The sequence below is a fragment of the Rattus norvegicus genome, chromosome 5, assembly GCF_036323735.1.
Source record: "Rattus norvegicus strain BN/NHsdMcwi chromosome 5, GRCr8, whole genome shotgun sequence".
Lineage (NCBI taxonomy): Eukaryota > Metazoa > Chordata > Mammalia > Rodentia > Muridae > Rattus > Rattus norvegicus.
Window position 1 is genome coordinate 161,293,111 of NC_086023.1, and position 20,118 is coordinate 161,313,228.

Below are 20,118 nucleotides of genomic sequence, written 5' to 3' on the forward strand. Positions count from 1 at the left end.
GAAAACCAAGATGAACTTCAACCCACCAACACTGCAGCATCTGGCAGGAAGAAGCCTGATGAAAGACGAAGCCTTGGCCATCTCTGCTCTACAGGACCTGCCCATGCAACTCTTCCCACCACTCTTCAAGGATGCGTTCACCAGCAAACAGTCTAACATCCTGAAGCAGATGGTGGCAGCATGGCCTTTCCCATGCCTTCCAGTGGGAGGACTAATGGAGACTCCTCCTCACCTGGAGACCTTGAAAGCTGTGCTAGATGGCCTTGATTTGCTGATGAAACAGAAGGTTAGACTTAGGTAAGGGAGACCAAAGTAGCATGGAGGAATGGTTGTGGATGGGGGGAAGTGAATAGATTATTCAAAATGGGTACAAGGTGAATCAGAGGCTTCTGGTTGTAGGGGTCACTAACTTCTATATTGGAGACAAAGAAACAAGATGGTGGTATATGTAGCACAGCTGCGAACAGAAATATTCAATATGCAATGAGTCTGTCCCTGCCTCTTCAAGGGAACTTGAATTGTGGGGTCATGCAGATTACACATTTCTGTCTCCTGTCCATCTGAATGTCCATCTGTTTTACCCACAGGATGTGGAAACTACAAGTGCTTGATTTACGGGATGCCCATCATGACTTCTGGAAAGGGTATACTGGAATACAGGATTTAGTCAGCTCACTAGATGTCATTGGCAAGACCCAACCAGTGGGGAATCATCCCATCATAGGGGGAAAACAGGTCATGACTGTATTGATGAACCTTTCCTTCACGTCCCGCCATCCATCCAAATACATAAAATACCTTTGTCATTGGGCCAAGCAGAGGAAAAATGTGATACAGGTGATCTGTCAGAAGTTGGAGTTTGGGGCCATTCCTGCCTATGACTCACTGAATGTGTTGGGGGTTTTTGATCTAGGCTCAATACAGGAACTGGAAATTAATAAATGCTGGGACATGTGTACCCTTGCATTGCTAGCCCCTGGCCTGGGCCAGATGAAAAACCTCCAAAAACTCCTTTTGAAGGAAATCTGCATAACTGTGGATTGGCCTTGGGACCAAAAGACGGAAGGCCTGTGTGTTAAACAGATCTTTTTTCAGTTCTCCAAACTTCGTAACCTCCAGCATCTCTATTTGAATGATGTCTACTTCCTGAATGAACATCTGGACCAAGTGCTCAGGTATGAAAGAAAGAGAGCTTTATCCAGGGGTGTACAAAGGCTTTTGTTGTTGCTGTTTTGTTTTGTTTTACATTAAACATCAGTGTACATAGTGGCTTCCCAGCCAGTGGTGAACTTATATAGATTTAAGCTTAGAAGAATTTAATAGTACTTTATGCTGCTGTCTCATTCTGACTTTTGCCTTAGGAAAGTCAGACTGTCATATATGTGTTCATAATTTAGAAAACATGTCATTAGAAATCTGATAAAGGGAAAATAGATCTATAAGATATATGAGATTTTTTTTACTGCATGTCCTCTCATGTCAACTTCATCTTGAGAGCTATGTAAACAGATTATATCTGCCTCTGACTACCCATGGTTCAAAGAAAATTTGAGCACAGGAAGGGGATGAATAGATGGGAAATGAGTGAATAATTGGGAGAATCCCTATGAACAGAACAAAGGCTCTGTGTGGTAGTCAGGGCACATTGAGATAAATGTTGGCAGAGATGGGGATGCTTATAATTGTTTCCCAGTTCATCCTTTTAGGTTCTCTAGTTTACAACATCTGTCACTGGGTATATAACAGTTCAGAAGAAACTGTAGCGTTGAGGCAGTAGCAGTCACAGTGATAGCTTATGTCTTACCCTAGAATAACATGACAGGAGTTGTGAGCTCTTATTCAGAGAGAATCTTAAGCTCGAATTTAATAATGGTCTGAAAATGACTTTGGGCCTAAGTCAACTCTGCTACCTTGATATCTCAGCTTTTTCTCTTCTACTATTGTACATGACTGAGGTAAAGTCCTTCATCTCTCTTTCTCTCTCTCTTTCTTTCTAGGTGTTTGGAGAGTCCATTAGAGACTCTTGCTATCACTCATTGCATGCTGTCACAATCAGATATGAAGTATCTCTCCCAGTGTCCAAGCATCCATCAGCTCAAACACCTGGACCTGAGTGGGGTCACCTTCATAAATTTAAGTCATCCATTTCTCAGAAGCTTGCTAGAAAGAGTGACTGCTACTCTAAAGACATTAAAATTGAATGGCTGTATGATCATGGACTTCCAAATCAGAGCCCTCCTGCCTGTGCTGAGCCAGTGTTCCCAGCTCACTGAAGTCAATTTTGAGGAGAACTCTTTGTCCATGGACAGCCTGAAGAAGTTGCTGCAGCATACTGCTAACCTCACACATTTGACCCTGGAGAAGTACCCTGCCCCTGATGAGGTCTATGATGACACTGGTAATGTTATTCCACACAGATTTATACAACTTTGTTCTGAGCTTATGGACACACTCAAGATTTTAAGGCAGCCAAACCATGTCTACTTTGTGAGCAAGAAATGTTTGGATTGTCACAAATATTTTATCTATAATTTGGAGGCCATGCTATGCTCTTGTTGGCAATAAATAAGGCAATATAGTCCATGTACATTCAAGCATTTTTAGATGTACTTGGGGAAGAAATTTATTTCATTTTATTTGAATTCCAATTAAATTCTTCTGATTGAAGATAGTTGTGTTGGCATGGAGATCCATTAGCTTATTTTCAACCTAATGTCTACTGTAGAGACCCACATTTGATCAGCAATGATATTTGAAAATTGTAGAGCTTACATCCCAACACTTGCTGAGTATGAGGGACCATAGAGGTAGTGAAGGGAATAAAGAGAAAGGACATTATATAGAGTATAACAGACTGGAATAGGAAGGCTCTGTGTCACTCTCCCTCTGCATGGTATCCACCTTTTGGCTGATCCCTCACACTCTATTCTGCAGCATATGGGCATATATTTTCATGAAATATAAGTCAAACTGAAATTATAAGTGTTTTTGCATTAGACTGCCATTGCTATTAAGCCGTGTCTTTCTTTCTTGAGGAGGTCCTGCAGCCTGATATTATCTTCAACCACCACCATTAGCATTATAACTTTTTATATCTTTGAATACATCAGTTTTGAATAAGAATGTGCTTATTTGTTTTTTTTTTTCCTTTTAATGAGTCCTGCGAGAGCACATACTTGTGTATTGTGCTTTCCCTGGCCCAATAAACCTCTGTGTGTCTTGTCTCTCTCCTTCCTCTTCTTAGATCTTGCAGAATAATGACCCAACATGTTCTTTCCTTGAAGAGGACCCTATGCAAAATGTTATATGGATTCTCTTGAAGACATTGCTCAGAGGTTAAGAATGGTTGCTGCTGGGCTGGAGAGATGGCTCAGTGGTTAAGAGCACTTGACTGCTCTTCCTGAGGTCCTGAGTTCAATTCCCAGCAACCACATGGTGGTTCAGAACCATCTGCAATGATAATCTGATGCCCTCTTCTGGTGTGTCTGAAGATAGCTATAGTGTACTCATATACATAAAATAAATAAATCTTTAAAAAAAAAAAAGAATGCTTGCTGCTCATCCTGTGGAGCAGTGTTTGATGCCCAGTTCCCACAGCTATCTGTGTCTCCAATTCCAGATGTCTGAAATTTTACTCTAGTCTCTGGGAACACTTGAGCCATCCACACACATTTAAATACAAAAACTCAGAGACCTAATTAGAAACAAATTAAATAAATATTTTAAAATGAAACAAAATTCATCAATACAAACACTCAATACCTCTATACATTGGAAAACCCATTGAGATTATCTGTGCAAAAATACAAAACTCTTAAGGCAAGTAGGCTGGTGATGAACATGTATAATATACAGAGCAGAGGTTAAGTCTGGGGATTATGTGTATTTGTGGTAGAGGGCTATGGTTCCATCTCAATGCTGAATACAGCTTTAGATGAGACTTTTATGGATTCTGTCCATTTCCTCCATGTGGAAGGAAGATCTTTAGTGCTATTAGGATGTAGGATTTAGTGTTTTACTTTTGAGAAATGGCAGCACATACTCAGAAATCTCTTCCTGGCTGCTGACATCTTGAACGCCTCAGTAGAGAAAAGCTCCACAGCCATGTTTTCTTCTTGCTCTCTCTTCCTCTGCGCTCTTCTCTCTCTCTCTCTCTCTCTCTCTCTCTCTCTCTCTCTCTCTCTCTCTCTCTCTCTCTCTCTCTCTCTCTCTCCCCGTGTGTCTGTCTGTCTGTGTAGCTCAGTAGATCTGCCTGTCTGGAACTCATTGTGGTGACAAGGCTCTCCTCCAAGACCTAAGATTCACATGCAATCTGAGTATGGGAATTAAAGGTGTGTTCTAACACACCTTGCAGAATAGATGATTCTTAGCCCAATGAAAGCCCTGGATGCAGTTATGAGAACTGTAATAGGAATCCAAAGAAAGAACAGAAAATATTTCCCAAGGAGGGAGCAAAGCTGTTATCAGAGGTACTGAATGAATACTGCCTATATATGATTGAGGCTTCTCTACATTCTGAGACATCACTGGGTTTAGAACCAAACACCTTGAAAATCAATACTATTTTTTTCAAAAATTGGAAGAATCGTACTCTAAGACTCAGATATATAACTTCTGAGCACATTCAAAAAGCATATTCTGCTATAACACAAGGACGCTTCTTCAACAATGTTCATGGTAGGTTTATTTCTATTAGCAATTGGAAACAATCTAGATGTTGCTTAACTGATTAATGGGTAAAGAAAATGTGGTACATCTACACAATGGACTATTAGTGATTAACAATAAGGATATCGTGAATTTTGCGGGCAAATGGATTCAAGCAGAAAAGAAGAGAGTGAGGTAACCCAGAACCTGAAAGACATGTATGATATGTACAGATATGACAAGAAGATTCTTTGCAATGGCTCGGAACAAAAGTTCATGCCTGCATCAGCATCAGGACCTGAATTTAGTATCTGGAAGGAGGGTGCTGATTCCATAAAATTTCCTCATGACCTCCATGGGAGTGCCATGGAATGACCACATGCACCAACCCCCAAAACTAAGAAAGAAATTTAATAAGTGGGTGCGTGAGTGGGTGGGTGGGTGGGGGAGCACCCTCATGGATGCAGGGGGTGGGAGGGATTAGATAGGGTGGTTTCAGAGGGGAATCTGGGAAAATGATATACCATTTCAAATGAAAATAAATAAAATAACTAATAAAGAATAGAAACAAAGTGTGGGGGGAGAAACTGTGATACTACTACACTTTGGGATAACAGATCAATAGGAACAGCTCTTCTATTTAAGGGGCCAACCAAAATGTCAGCAAAGCTGAGTGGTAAGGCCTGAAAATGAGCAAACACTTTACAGACCCACCACAACATGTTCTTTACCCAGTAGCAGTTGCTGGTATCCAACAGCAAATACAAGTCTGCCTATAACAATGTCCTCTCTGAAACAAATCAAAGTGCCACGCAGGTGACACCGTGTTATACATGGTGGTTTTCTGTGGAGTCAAGATGTGAAGACAAGGCTTCATAGAACTGTTTCTCTATGTGATTTTTCACATTATGATGTCAAAGAATAATAGTGAAAGGTCTGGGGCCTTATTATTATTATTTACATTTATTTCTTTTTTCTGTGTGTTTTCCTGGTGTGTATATGTGTGTGTGTGTGCTCTGTGCCTGATTACAGAAGACAGAGTTAATGTGGAAGTTTGAGTTATGAAAGTTTATGAGCTGCCATGTGAGTAACAGGAACTGAACCTTGGTATTCTTGGAAGATAAGCAAGTGCTCTTAACCTGTGTGTGTGTGTGTGTGTGTGTGTGTGTGTGTGTGTGTGTGTGTGTGTGTATTCGTGTGTCATGTTTTTTAACCATATGAGTAGTCCAACTTCAGTAATCAGGCTTGGCATAAAATTTCTAAACCTACTAAACTCTGTGTTTGAGACAGGGTTTCATGTAACCCAGGCTGGACTATCACTATGTAGCTCAGGCTCTCCTTAAACTTCTACTCCTCTGGCTTTCACACCCCAAGAGTTGGGACTATAGGCATTGCCACCATGTCTGTTGCTTTTCAGTTTCAGTTTGGTTTGGTTTGGTTTGGTTTTCCTTTTCAGTCTAAATAAACAGACTAAACCCTCTGCTGTGTCTTTTTCTTCCCTAAGGCCTAAGGCCTAGTTACTGGCAAGTGTAAGTGTTTATGTCCTGAATCCCCAAATGTTTTGAAATTCTCTTGAATTTTACTTTTGAATTTGACTGTTTCCCCTTTTATTACTTAATACAAGGGGGAAAAAACCTCCTTAAGAGAATTGCTGGGTGGAGTTTCAAATGTCTAATTAGCTACTAGCAGTTTGCATTCACAGTTTCAGCTCTGATGGTGAGGCCTAAGCAGTAAGGAGTTAAAACTTCAGCCGAGTCAGAGAATACACCGTTTAGGAGCTTGAAGTCACATTTGACCTGGCTTGCAAAGAAAGCTCCCTGTCCCATCTGATGAGTGGCTCACCTCCATTGAGACACTTCTGGTGGCTTTCCCCTAAAGAGGCTCTTAGGGGTACTATTATGCCCAGTTCGAAGGAACACCAGTAAAGAAATAAGTTTCATAGATACGAGAAACAAAGCTGTAAGAACAAGGTTCTGTGAATATAGAAACAAGGTTTTGGTGGTGAGAGTGACCAGGCTTTAGATGAGACCAGTCAAAACAAACAAAGCTGTTCTTGGGAAAAGACCCTCTACCACTCCCTATGGTAAACCACCAGGTGTGTCAGCCTGACCTTGTCCGACCACCCAGCTCCCTCCCTTTTTTCAGGAACTTTCCAAGGCCAGGTACAGAGCAGGATAAGGAAATTGTCTAATTAAGCTAAAAACAGCCCCTTGAGTGAACCAATCAGTGCCTGAAGAGATCCTTTATCCTGTGTTCCACCAATCAGAGTAAGCCAGGTAGCCTATTGCTGAGGTCTACCCTCTGTAAAGTATAAAAGATGTGTGTTTTTTGAGTTCAGGGTTGCCTTTCCTTTCAAGGATAAGCAACTCCATGCACATGGATCAATAAACCTCTTGCCATTGCATCGGTCCATCATCATATTGTGTTCTGTGGGTCGCACTCCTGAGCTAAGACTACTTTGGGGTCTTACAACACTTTCCACCAAAAGAGGCTCTTAGGAGTGCTGTTATGCCCAGTTCACAGGAACACCAGGAGACCTTCAGAAATGGAGATACTGATGTCAAAAACAAAGAGTTTTTATTATTCGAGCCCAGACCTGGATCATTGTCCCTCCTGCTGCACAGGTTGGGAGACCTAGCCTCAAGTCTAGGGATTTGAGATATATATCTAGGAAGATGCATAAGCTGGGGCTCTTGACCCCAGGCATTACATTATTGGGTAGCGGAGAAGGAGTACTCTCCTTAAACCCAATAGCATTTCTTTAGACAGGGACTCAGAATCACACAGCTGGAGAATGATGTTTTTGCCCTGGCAAGAAATAACTTATTCTGCTATAGGAGACCAGCCTGTATCTATAAGGTGGTCACAGCTGACTGGGAATACTTAATTGCCTCTTTCCTATACCTCAAGATTGGGCTTTTATCACTTCAAGGATACTAATTCTGGCCTCCTTCAAAAACAGGAGACATCTGCCCTGGGAGTGTGGTATCACAAACAAAAAAAAAAAAAAAAAAGGAGTGCAATATTAGGGCATCATGTTGGGCTCCCTTTTGATTGCCCTTTTCGAAGGCCAGAGGCATCTTCAAAGAGGGTTTGGGTAAAGGGAATACTAATTGTTCTGGCTCAGTGCAGAAATAGGAGAGTGTAAGATTTGATGTACAGAGAAGGGGGCAGGTTGCCTGTGTTTCTTCAGTATTACCTAAAATCCTACTGTGCTGAGGATGGAGGGTTGGGTGACTTCTTGAGCCCAGGAGTTCTAAACCACCCTGAGCAATACAGTTGGGATCAAGGGGTGCTGGAGGATTTTGGCATTCTCTACAGTCAATTTCTGATAGCCAAGTGTGTATGCACTTTGTGTGTTATGATCTTGATTCACTCTTAGGTAAACAGAATCTTTTTTTGGTATTGTGATGAATTTATTATGTATCTCAGCATGGCCTGAAACTCACAATGGGTGTTTCCCCTATATTCTGTATCACTCGAATGCCTGGAGCCTGTGAAACCTAGAAGGGTCCTAGAATTGGTGCTATATGCCATCATGTGGCAGCTGAGAATTTGTTGTGTCATGAAGCATTCGTGGACCCCAAAAGACCACCAAGGAGCCATCTCCAATGTAATAACACCATTAGGCTCTCTTTATTACAAGCTTGGAATTGGTCCTCCTTCAGCCAAATCCTGAGAAATCAGGACAGAGTGGGATGATGGAACAGCCTTGTCACGTCCAGTTGTCCCATCCTGCAGGACAGTCAACGAGGGTGCAGAGGGTACCTGGAAGAGAATGGGGGACAAGAGACGTGAAGAAGGATGCCAAGACAAGAGTCTGATCAAGGCGACAATTTTATTTTTCCCCAAAGCTGAATTTATACCATAATGGGTAACAGAGGGAGGGGGTAAGTAGGAAACATTTACACAGGCCAAGGACACAGCTCTCTGTGGTCAGGGAATCGGCTGATGTTGACAGGATGTTAGAAAGGTCACAGGTTTGTCATATCTATTAGTCAGCAGGATGTTGGTTTTTCAGAAAGGTTACAGGTCATCACATTGGGCATCTTGACATCAGATGTATTTCTTAGCAAGGTCAGAACTTTATCATATCATTATTCATCTTGACCACCATATTTGTATTAGTCTTCTGCGGCTGGCTGGGGATTTTCCATGAACCCAGTCATACTTAACTCTAACCATACTATTAACATCAATAATGGAGGGTTTCAAGGGCATCGCTCCCAACACAGCCTCAAACCCTCACTAGGACTTTTTTTTTTAAATAGGAGCAAATGAGGGGGTGAGGGACAGGGTGTCCAGTACAGCATACATCTAATAGAATGTGTATAAGCCAACGGGTTTGTGCAATGAATCAAGACTATAGAATCACAAATGTTCTAAAAGTACATCTGAAACGATCAGATGAATCTTTTAGTGACAGTTGATAGAAAGTAGACAGAGAGTAACTCTGATCAAGGTCAAGTCGTGGGATCCTTCCTGGTATGTGGCCCTTGGGTTCTTTTGCAGGTCAAGTTCTAAGGCTTTTTTTTTTTTTTTAAAATAGAGGCTGATCCCAAGATAGAATAGTTTTAGTCTCTCCAATTCAACCTCAGTTCTAAGAGCATCCAGATCATTTATGCACTGAGCTAACCCTCTACCACCCACCCTTTTTGTGAGACAGTGTCTCACGCTGTTACCCTGGCCTTCCCTCAAGTTCAAAGATACCAGCCTGCCTCTGCCTCCCAAGCAGATGGTTAAAAACAATTAAGATCAAACTCAGACTTGCCTAATCTTTTTAATTTCTTACTTTACATTAAAATATTTGTTTCTTGAGAACATGATCTCTACATATTCCCGGTTGTCTGAGAATTCAGTATGCAGATCAGGCTGGCTTCAATGTGATCATCCTGCCGTTTCCCCCAGAGTGCTGGGATTAAAGGCATGCAGTGCCACACCTGGATATTTACATGAAATTTAAAGGAGGCACAGGCCTGTAAACTTGGAAAACTGAGGCAGGAATAATATGGGTTAGAGGCCAGCACAAAGTAGTTAGGGAGACTCCCTTTGAGAAAGAAAAATAGTGGGGATATGCTGTGGAATTCTCTCCTGGTCCTCGAGAACCATTCCTCTTTATCAGAGCAGCTATGGCTATTTGATCATCTCTGTTGACATTCCTTTGTGGGAGGGACATTAGACCTTCACAGCATGTGTGCCCATGCCAGCTGTGTGCAATTCTGCCCTAACTGCTCCTGGTCTCAGGAGGCTGAGTATATTTGAGGGAAATATTAGATGAAGGAAGAATTCCATCTTTGTAGCTATGGGGATATCATGTTGGGGTGTAATTGAGTATTGTTACTATTTGGGGGTTGTGGTATAACTAAAAAAAAGTTTAGAATAGGGAATCTTTCTTAAAACTGGGTTGACCTTAGCCTGTACATATAGAAAATTGCTCCATCACTGAGCCACATTCCCAGCCTAATTTGCTTATTTATTCAAAGCCTTAGGTATATTTGTATGTATGCATGCATGCATTCATACATGCATGTACATATTTATTAAGCTGACAGTCTTATTATGATGATCTCCAAATGGAAACTCACTTTTAGACCTGGAGATAGTCTAGGCTGAGTTCTGCTAGGATTAAAGTTGTGGAACAACATGCTTCGTTTCCAGCCAGAAAACTCCAATCCCACCTCACCCCACTTCCCACACAGAAGATTTTTCTTTGAATCTCAGGCTAGAACTTATTAGATAGTCCATGGTGACCTTTAACTCAACAGAGAGTCCCAGTCTCAATAATACTAACAATAACAATAACAATAATTAAAAAATAGTTAGAAAAATAATAATCTGTAGGGTAAGGTTATGTTTCCCTAATTGGTTCTTGATTTGATCAATGAAGAAGACAGAATGCAATTGCTAGGAAAGAGTAAAGGTGGTAATTCTGAGTCCCAGGAGGAAGGGAAAAGATTCAGGGAAAGAGGATGCCTTTTGGCTAGGCTTTGGAATGAGAGGCACAAACGACCATGTAAGATTTCGGGAGGCTAGAAATGGCAGCCTCTGACACTGGTGGATGACTGAAAAAGGCTAGCTGGAGAAGTCTGGGCACGATATTCTGCATGCAGCAGTTGAGGTATTTGACAAGTTCTTAATTAATAAAGCTGTCTCGTGTTTTTCTTCTACTGAGCTAAGGTGGGTAGAGAAAGAGAGAAGCTGAGAGGGGCCATTGGATTATAGACAGTAGCTCCAAGCTTTCCTGGGTTGAGGGTTGGTTGCTGTCAATCCTGGGATAACCTTGATTTTTCTAAGGGGACCAATACAGGTCTCACTATGAGCCAAGCTCTCAGGAAGGCTATAGGTTGTTTTGGAAAATTACCTGCAACAATAATCAAATTTAGTAAAATTTAGGATCATGAAACTTGTGTAGTACTACATTCTCAGCACCAAGAGGAAACATCTTTAAAAATGTTTACTGCAAGATTTTGTAAATTTTTATTTTATGCTTTTCAGATTGGGTCTTTCTTATATACCCCTGGTCTAGAATTCTTTATGTAGACCTGGCTGGCTTCAGACTCAGAGATTCTCTTACCTCTGCCTCTCGAGGTCTGAGAGCAAAGTTGTACACAATCACATCTGGAAGTTTTAATGGAAAACATACATTTCTGGTGCTGCTGCTTACATGTAATACTGATTCATTAGGGATGAGGTAAGAGGATGTCCTTGAGTTTGAGACTAGCCCAGGCTCCATATGGGGCTACAGTATGAGACCCACATCCCAGAAAACAAATGTCAGAGTCTCAAGTTATAAGTCACTCAATGATTTGTTTTCTGTAAAAATTGAACTGTCAATGAATGCTACAGTTATAGCTCCATGTCCTTAAACAGCTTCCTTCTATAAAACTGACAAATCATTATCACCTTCCTCTGTAGTAACTCTTTCTTGAAAATAAGTATGATAAGGCAGTACTATTTTGCCACCAGAAATTTGCCAAACATAAACAAAATGCTGCTAAGCTTCATCACAAAAGTCTTAATACTAGGATGTAGAGTGCTTGCTGCTGCAGAGGAACGAGATTGAGGACCAACACCTACGTAGATAGCTCAGTCATTTGTAACCCCAGTTCCTATGAATATAGGGCTCTCTTCTCGCATCTGTGAGAATGGTATAAACATTATGTATAAATATACACCCAGGTAAAATGCCCATACACACAAAAATAAGTGACTAAATACCTTAATTTAGATAAGTGTGGGGAAAATTCATTTAATCCCAACACTTGGGAGGGAGAAAGAAGTAGATATTTGAGTTTGAGGCCAGCCTGGTCTACAGAGTGAATTCCAGGACAGCCAGGACTACAAAGAGCAACAAAAGCAAAACAAAAAACAAACAAACAAAAAACCCCAAGCAAGCAAGCAAGCAAACAAACAAACAAACAAACAAAAGCCCGCCTTAATTGAAAAAAAAAAGTGGGCTGGGGAGATGACTCAGTGATTAAAAGCACTGACTGCTCTTCCAGAAATCCTAAGTTCAAATCCCAGCAACAACATGGTGGCTTACAACCATCTGTAATGATATCTGATGTCCTCTTCTGGTGTGTCTGAAGACAGTGAGCTACAGTGCACTTATATATAATAAATAAATAAATCTTTTCTAAAAAAGCAAGCAAACAAACAAACGAACAGGAAAAAAACAACAGCAACAACAACAACAACAACAACAACAACAAAAAAACACTCTTGACATTGGTGTCCTGTAGTTCTGTGTTCTGGGTTTGAGAATACTGTTCTCCTGGCTTCTCCTACATTATTGTCACCAGACCGCAGGATGCCTGAGCAAGGCACCAGAAGTCTGCATTCTCAGTGTGCCTGAAACGAGGTATGGATTCAAACATTTGCTAGTGCTAGCACAAATGAGGAAGCCAGTTGGCTCAGCAAGAAAAATTGAAATGCTGTACCCAAATCCTGAGGGGGAGAGAGATGGACTCTCAGAAGTGGGGACAATCCTGAGAGCTCAGAGGAGACAACTACTTCTGCTCACATTCCTGAACCAAGAGGAACCCACCAAGTGCCCAGAGGGCACAGGAACTTAGAAGTAGTCAGGGGCAGGACACTTCCGGTTTCTGCGTGCGCCAGGAGCTGAACTGGTCCCACAGCTCCTGTACCCAAATCCCATAGGAGAGGGAGTTGGACTCTCATAAGTGCAAACAATCGTGAGTGCTCAGGGGAGACCACCACTTCTGGACCAAAAGAAACCTGTGTAGTGCCCTCTGGATACAGGAACCTAGGAGCAGACATAGGCAGGACACATCTTGTTTCTGCCTGAGCCCAGAGCTGAAAGGCACTCACCAGGAGTGCTAACACACCTGAGAGCAGAGGTAAGAACAATTCTTCTGCCCCAAGCAGCCGCCTGGAGGCTTTAAGACACACAAACCCAGGAACAACTCCCTCTTACCAGATCTGGTTGAAAGGAAACAGGTCTACAAAAGTGCTGACACGCAGGCTTACAGGAGGGTCAAGCCACTGTCAGACATCAAGACAAGCTAACACCAGAGACAACCTGATGGTGAGAGGCAAGTATAGGAACCTAAGCGACAGAAATAAAGACTACTTCGCATCATCACAGTCCAGTTCGCCCACAAAAGCAAATACTGGATATCCAAACACAACAGAAAACAAGAATTGGATTTAAAATCTCCTCTCATGATGATAGAGGAATTTTTTAGAAGGACATAATTAACTCCCTTAAAGAATCACAGGACAACATGGGTAAACAAGTAGAAGTTACTTAAAGAGAAAACACAAAAATCCCGTAAAGAATTAAAGGAAAAAGCAACCAAACAGGTGAAGGAATTGAACAAAATCATCCAGGATTTATAAATGGAAATAGAAACAATAAAGAAATCACAAAGGGAGACAATACTGGAGATAGAAAACCTAGGAAAGAAATCAGGAGTCATAGATGCAAACACCACCAACTGAGATGATCTTAATTCCAACTGAGCAGTCAAATGGATTTAACAGATATGTATTGAACATTTCATGCTAAAACAAAGGAATATAACTTCTTCTTAGCATCTCATGGTACCTTCTCCAAAATTGACCGTATAATTGGTCACAAAACAGTCCTCAACAAATACAAGAGGATTAAGATAATCCCATACATCCTATCAGATCACCACAGACTAAGGCTGGTTTTCAATAACAACAAAAATAGGAGAAAGCCTACAAATACATGGAAGTTGAACAATGCTCTACTCAATGATAACTTGGTCAAGGAAGAAATAAAGAAATTAAAGACTTTTTAGAAATTAATGAAAATGAAGGCACAACATACCCAAACTTACGGGACACAAAGAAAGCAGTGCTAAGAGGAAAACTCATAGCTCTGAGTGACTCCAAAAAGAAACAGGAGAGAGTATACATTAGAAGCTTGACAGCATGCCTGAAAGCTCTAGAACAAAAGGAAGCAAATACACCCAAGAGGAGTAAAAGGCAGGAAATAATCAAACTCAGGGCTGAAATCAACCCAATAGAAACAAAAAGGACTATACAAAGAATCAACAAAACAAGGAGCTGGTTCTTTGAGAAAATCAACACGATAGATAAACCCTTAGCCAGACTAACCAGAGGGCACAGAGAGAGTATCCAAATTAATAAAATCAGAAATGAAAAGGGAGACATAACTACAGAATCTGGGGAAATTTTAAAAAAATCATCAGATCATACTACAAAAGCCTATATTCAACAAAACTGAAAAATCTGGAGGAAATGGACAATTTTCTATACAAATACCAGGTACCAAAATTAAATCAGGATCAGATAAACCATCTAAACAACACCATAAATCCTAAAGAAGTAGAAGCAGTTAATAAAAGTCTCCCAATCTTAAAAAAGAAAAGAATCAATCCCAGAACCAGAAGGTTTAGTGGAAGATTCTATCAGACCTTCCTATAAGACCTCATACCAATGCTCTCCAAACTATTCCACAACAAAGAAACAGAAGGAGCACTACCCAATTCCTTCTATGAAGCCACAATTACGTGTATACCTAAACCACACAAAGATACAAAAAAGAAAGAACTTCAGACCAATTTCCCTTATGAATATCGACAAATAATACTCAATAAATTTCTCACAAACCGAATCAAAGAACACATCAAAACAATCATCCATCATGATCAAGTAGGGTTCATCCCAGAGATGCAGTTCAATATAAGAAAGTATATCGATGTAATCCACTATGTAAACAAACTCAAAGAAAAAAGTCACATGATCATTTCATTAAATGCTGAGAAAGCATTTGACAAAATTCAACACCCCTTCATGTTAAAAGTCACAGAAAGGGGTTGGGGATTTGGCTCAGTAGTAGAGCGCTTGCCTAGCAACCGCAAGGCCCTGGGTTCAGTCCCCAGCTCCAAAAGAAAAAAGAAAAAAAAGTCACAGAAAAATCAGGAAATCAAGGCCCATACCTAAACATACTAAAAGCAATATACAGCAAACCAGTCGCTAACATCAAACTAAGTGGAGAGAAACCTGAAGCAATCCCACTAAAATCAAGGAATAGACAAGGCTGCCCACTCTCTCCCTACTTATTCAATATAGTACTCAAAGTTTTGCCAGAGCAATCAGACAACGAAAGGAGGTCAAACGGAAACAGATTGGAAGGGAAGAAGTCAAAATATCAGTATTTGCAGATGATATGATAGTATACCTAAGTGACCACAAAAGTTCCACCAGAGAACTACTAAACCTGATAAACAACTTCAGTAAAGTGTCTGGGTATAAAATTAATTCAAACAAATCACTAGCCATCCACTACTCAAAAGATAAACAGGCTGATAAAGAAATGACACCCTTCACAATAGTCCCAAATAATATAAAATACCTCGGTGTGACTTTAACCAAGCAAGTGAAAGATCTGTAGGACAAGAACTTAAGTCTCTGAAGAAAGAAACTGAAGAAGCTCTCAGAAGATGGAAAGATCTCCCTTGTTCAAGGATTAGCAGGATTAATATAGTAAAAATGGCCATTTTGCCAAAAGCAATCTACCGATTCAATGCAATCCCCATCAAAATTCCAACTCAATTCTTTATAAAGATAGAAAGAACAATTTGCAAATTCATTTGGAATAACAAAAAACCCAGGACAGCAAAAACTATACTCAACAATAAAAGAACTTTTAGGGGAATCACCATCCCTGGCCTCAAGCACTATTACAGAGCAATAGTCATAAAAACTGTATGGTACTGGTACAGAGACAGGCAGATAAAGCAATGGAATAGAATTGAAGACCCAGAAATGAACCCACACACCTATGGTCACTTGATCTTTGACAAAGAAGCTAAAACAATCCAATGGAAAAAGGATAGCATTTTCATCAAATGGTGCTGGTGCAACTGGAGGTCAGCATGTAGAAGAATGGAAATTTATCCATTCTTATCACCCTGCACAAAGCTTAAGTCCACATGGATCAAGGAACTCCACATTAAACCAGATACACAGAAACTAATAGAAAAAATGTGGGGAAGAATCTTGAACACATGGACACTGGAAAAAAATTTCCTGAACAAAACACCAATGGCTCATGCTCTAAGATCAAGAATCGACAAATGGGATCTCATAAATCTGCAAAGTTTCTGTAAGGCAAAGGACACTGTCATTAGGACAAAATGTCAACCAACAGATTGGGAAAAGATCTTTACCAATCCTACATCTGATTGAAGGCTAATAGCCAAATATACAAAGAAAATTAGACTCCAGAGAACCAAATAATCTTACTAAAAAATGGAGTAGAGCTAAACAAAAAATCCTCAGCTGAAGAATATCGAATGGAAGAGAAGTACCTAAAGAAATGCTCAACATCCTTACTGATCAGGGAAATGCTAATCAAAACAACCCTGAGATTCCACCTCACACCACTCAGAATGGCTAAGATCAAAATCTCAGGTGACAGCAGATGCTGGTGAGGATGTGGAGAAAGATGAACACTCCTCAATTGTTGGTGGGATTGCAAGCTGGTACAACCACTCTGGAACACAGTCTGGAGGTGTCTCTTGAAATTGGATATTCCTCTACCTGAGAACCCAGCTATACCTCCCCTTGGCATATACCCAAAAGATGCTCCACTATGTTCATAGCAGCCTTATTTATAATAGCCAGAAGCAGGAAAGGACCCAGATGCCCTTCAACAGAGGAATGGATTTAAAAAATGTGGTACATCTACACAATGGAATAAAAAACAATGACTTCATGAAATTCATAGGCAAATGGAATGAACTAAAATATCGTTCTGAGTGAGGTAACCCAATCACAGAAAAACACACATGGTATGCACTCACTGATAAGTGGCTATTAGCCCAAATGCCTGAATTGCCCTAGATGCACAGAACACATGAAACTCAAGACGGATGATCAAAATGTGAATGCTTCACTCCTTCTTTAAAAGGGGAACAAGAATGCTCTTGGCAGGGAATAGGGAGGCAAAGTTTAAAACAGAGGCAAAAGGAACACCCATTCAGAGCCTGCCCCACATGTGGCCCATACATATACAGCCACCAAACTAGATAAGATGGATGAAGCAAAGAAGTACAGGCTGACAGGAACCGGATGTAGATCTCTCCGGAGAGACACAGCCAGAATACAGCAAATACATAAGCAAATGCCAGCAGCAAACCACTGAACTGAGAATGGGACCCCAGTTGAAGGAATCAGAGAAAGGACTGGAAGAGCTTGAAGGGGCTCGAGACCCCATATGAACAACAATGCCAACCAACCAGAGTTTCCAGGGACTAAACCACTACCTAAAGACTATACATGGACTGACCTTGGGCTCCAACCTCATAGGTAGCAATGAATAGCCTAGTAAGAGCACCAGTGGAAGGGGAAGCCTTTGGTCCTGCCAAGATTGAACCCTCAGTGAACGTGATTGTTGGGGGGAGGGCAGTAATGGGGGGAGGATGGGGAGGGGAACACCCATATAGAAGGGGAGGGGGGGTTAGGGGGATGTTGGCCCAGAAACCGGGAAGGGGAATAACAATCGAAATGTAAATAAGAAATACCCAATCTAATAAAGATGAAAAAAATAAAAAATAAATAAAAAATTAAAAAAGAATGTATTGGGTAGTTTTCTTTCTGTTTCAATTTTTGCAGAATAGTTTGAAGAGTATTGGTATTAGGTCTTCTTTGAAGGTCTGATAGAATTTTTCACTAAACCCATTTGGTCCTGGGCTTTTTTTGTTTGGGACACTTTTAATGACTGCTTCTATTCCTTTAGGGTTTATGGGAATATTTAGATGGTTTATCTGATCCTGATTTAACTTTGGTAGGTGGTATCTGTCTAGAAAATTTCTCATTTCATCCAGATTTTCCAGTTTTGTTGAATAGAGGCTCTTGTAGTCGAATCTGATGTTTGTTTGTTTTTTTAATTTTCTCATTTTCTGTTGTTATGTCTCCCTTTTCTTTTCTGATTTTGTTAAATTGGATACTGGCTCTATGACCTCTGGTTATTCTGGTTAAGGGTTTATCTATCCTGTTGATTTTCTCAAAGAACCAGCTTCTAGTTTTGTTGATTCTTTATTTAGTTCTTTTTATTTCTACTTGATTGATTTTAGCATTGTGTTTGATTATTTCTTGCCATCTACTCCTGTTGGATGTATTTATTTCTTTTTGATCTATAGCTTTCAGTTATGCTGTCAAGCTGCTTATGTTTGCTCTCCAGTTTCTTCTCTCTCAGAGCTATGAGTTTTCCTCTTAGCACTGCTTTTGTTTTGTCCCATAAGATTGGGTATACTGTGCCTTCGTTTTCAAAAAATTATAAAAGGTCTTTTATTTTTTTCTTTATTTCTTCCTTAGCCAGGTTATCATTGAGTAGAGTGGTGTTCAGCTTTCATTACATCTATCTTCATCCGGAAAATTGCGCAATAGTTCTGTGTGTGTGTGTGTGTGTGTGTGTGTGTGTATCTTTGTGTGGCTTTTGTATCCAGGTGACTGTGGCCTCAAAAAATGTAGTTGGCAATGATTCCTCTGTTTCTATTTTGGGGAATTATTTTATAATGTTGGCTTAAACTCTTCTTTGAAAATCCGGTAGATGTCTGCTTTATTTCTATTGACTACTTCTGTTTCCACAGGTGTCTATTTAAATTGTTTATCTCTTCTTGATTTAACTTTGGTAAGTAGTCTCTATCTAGAAAATGATCCATTTCTTTTAGATTTTCCAATTTTGTACACTATATATTTTTAAGTATGACCCAAGGATTCTTCATTTTGCTTAGGTATTTGTTATGTCCTCATTTTCATTTCTGATATATCTATTTGAATATTCTCTCCATCTTTCATTTAGTTTGAATAAGGATTTATTGATGCTGTTGCTTTTTTCAAAGAATGAACTCTTTGTTTCCTCAATTCTTTCTATTGTTCTCTTTGTTTCTATTTTATTGATTTCAATCTTTTTTTTTTTTTTGGGTTTGAAGTTTTCTTCTTTTTTTTTTTTTCTTTTTTCTTTTTTTTTTTATTAACTTGAGTATTTCTTATATACATTTCGAGTGTTATTCCCTTTCCCGGTTTCCGGGCAAACATCCCCCTCCCCCCTCCCCTTCCTTATGGGTGTTCCCCTCCCAACCCTCCCCCCATTGCCGCCCTCCCCCCATAGACTAGTTCACTGGGGGTTCAGTCTTAGCAGGACTCAGGGCTTCCCCTTCCACTGGTGCTCTTACTAGGATATTCATTGCTACCTATGGGGTCAGAGTCCAGGGTCAGTCCATGTATAGTCTTTAGGTAGTGGCTTAGTCCCTGGAAGCTCTGGTTGCTTGGCATTGTTGTACATTTGGGGTCTCGAGCCCCTTCAAGCTCTTCCAGTTCTTTCTCTGATTCCTTCAATAGGGGACCTATTCTCAGTTCAGTGGTTTGCTGCTGGCATTTGCTTATGTATTTGCTGTATTCTGGCTGTGTCTCTCAGGAGCGATCTACATCCGGCTCCTGTCGGTCTGCACTTCTTTGCTTCATCCATCTTGTCTAATTGGGTGGCTGTATATGTATGGGCCACATGTGGGGCAGGCTCTGAATGGGTGTTCCTTAAGTCTCTGTTTTAATCTTTGCCTCTCCCTTCCCTGCCAAGGGTATTCTTTTTCCTCATTTAAAGAAGGAGTGAAGCATTCACATTTTGATCATCCGTCTTGAGTTTCGTTTGTTCTAGGGATCTAGGGTAATTCAAGCATTTGGGCTAATAGCCACTTATCAATGAGTGCATACCATGTATGTCTTTCTGTGATTGGGTTAGCTCACTCAGGATGATATTTTCCAGTTCCAACCATTTGCCTATGAATTTCATAAACTCGTTGTTTTTGATAGCTGAGTAATATTCCATTGTGTAGATGTACCACATTTTCTGTATCCATTCCTCTGTTGAAGGGCATCTGGGTTCTCTCCAGCTTCTGGCTATTATAAATAAGGCTGCGATGAACATAGTGGAGCACGTGTCTCTTTTATATG

At 40.5% G+C, this 20,118-nt stretch overlaps 1 protein-coding gene across 1 annotated transcript; it reads left to right on the plus strand.

The window, feature by feature from the left end:
• The first annotated feature begins 10 nt into the window (after window positions 1-10).
• On the plus strand, window positions 11-2,565 carry LOC120103107 (PRAME family member 12-like). Its single transcript, XM_039111499.2, has 3 exons — window positions 11-297; window positions 588-1,175; window positions 1,998-2,565. Exons 1-3 carry the CDS (start codon window positions 11-13, stop codon window positions 2,563-2,565), a joined length of 1,443 nt encoding a protein of 480 aa, XP_038967427.1.
• The last annotated feature ends 17,553 nt before the right edge of the window (window positions 2,566-20,118 follow it).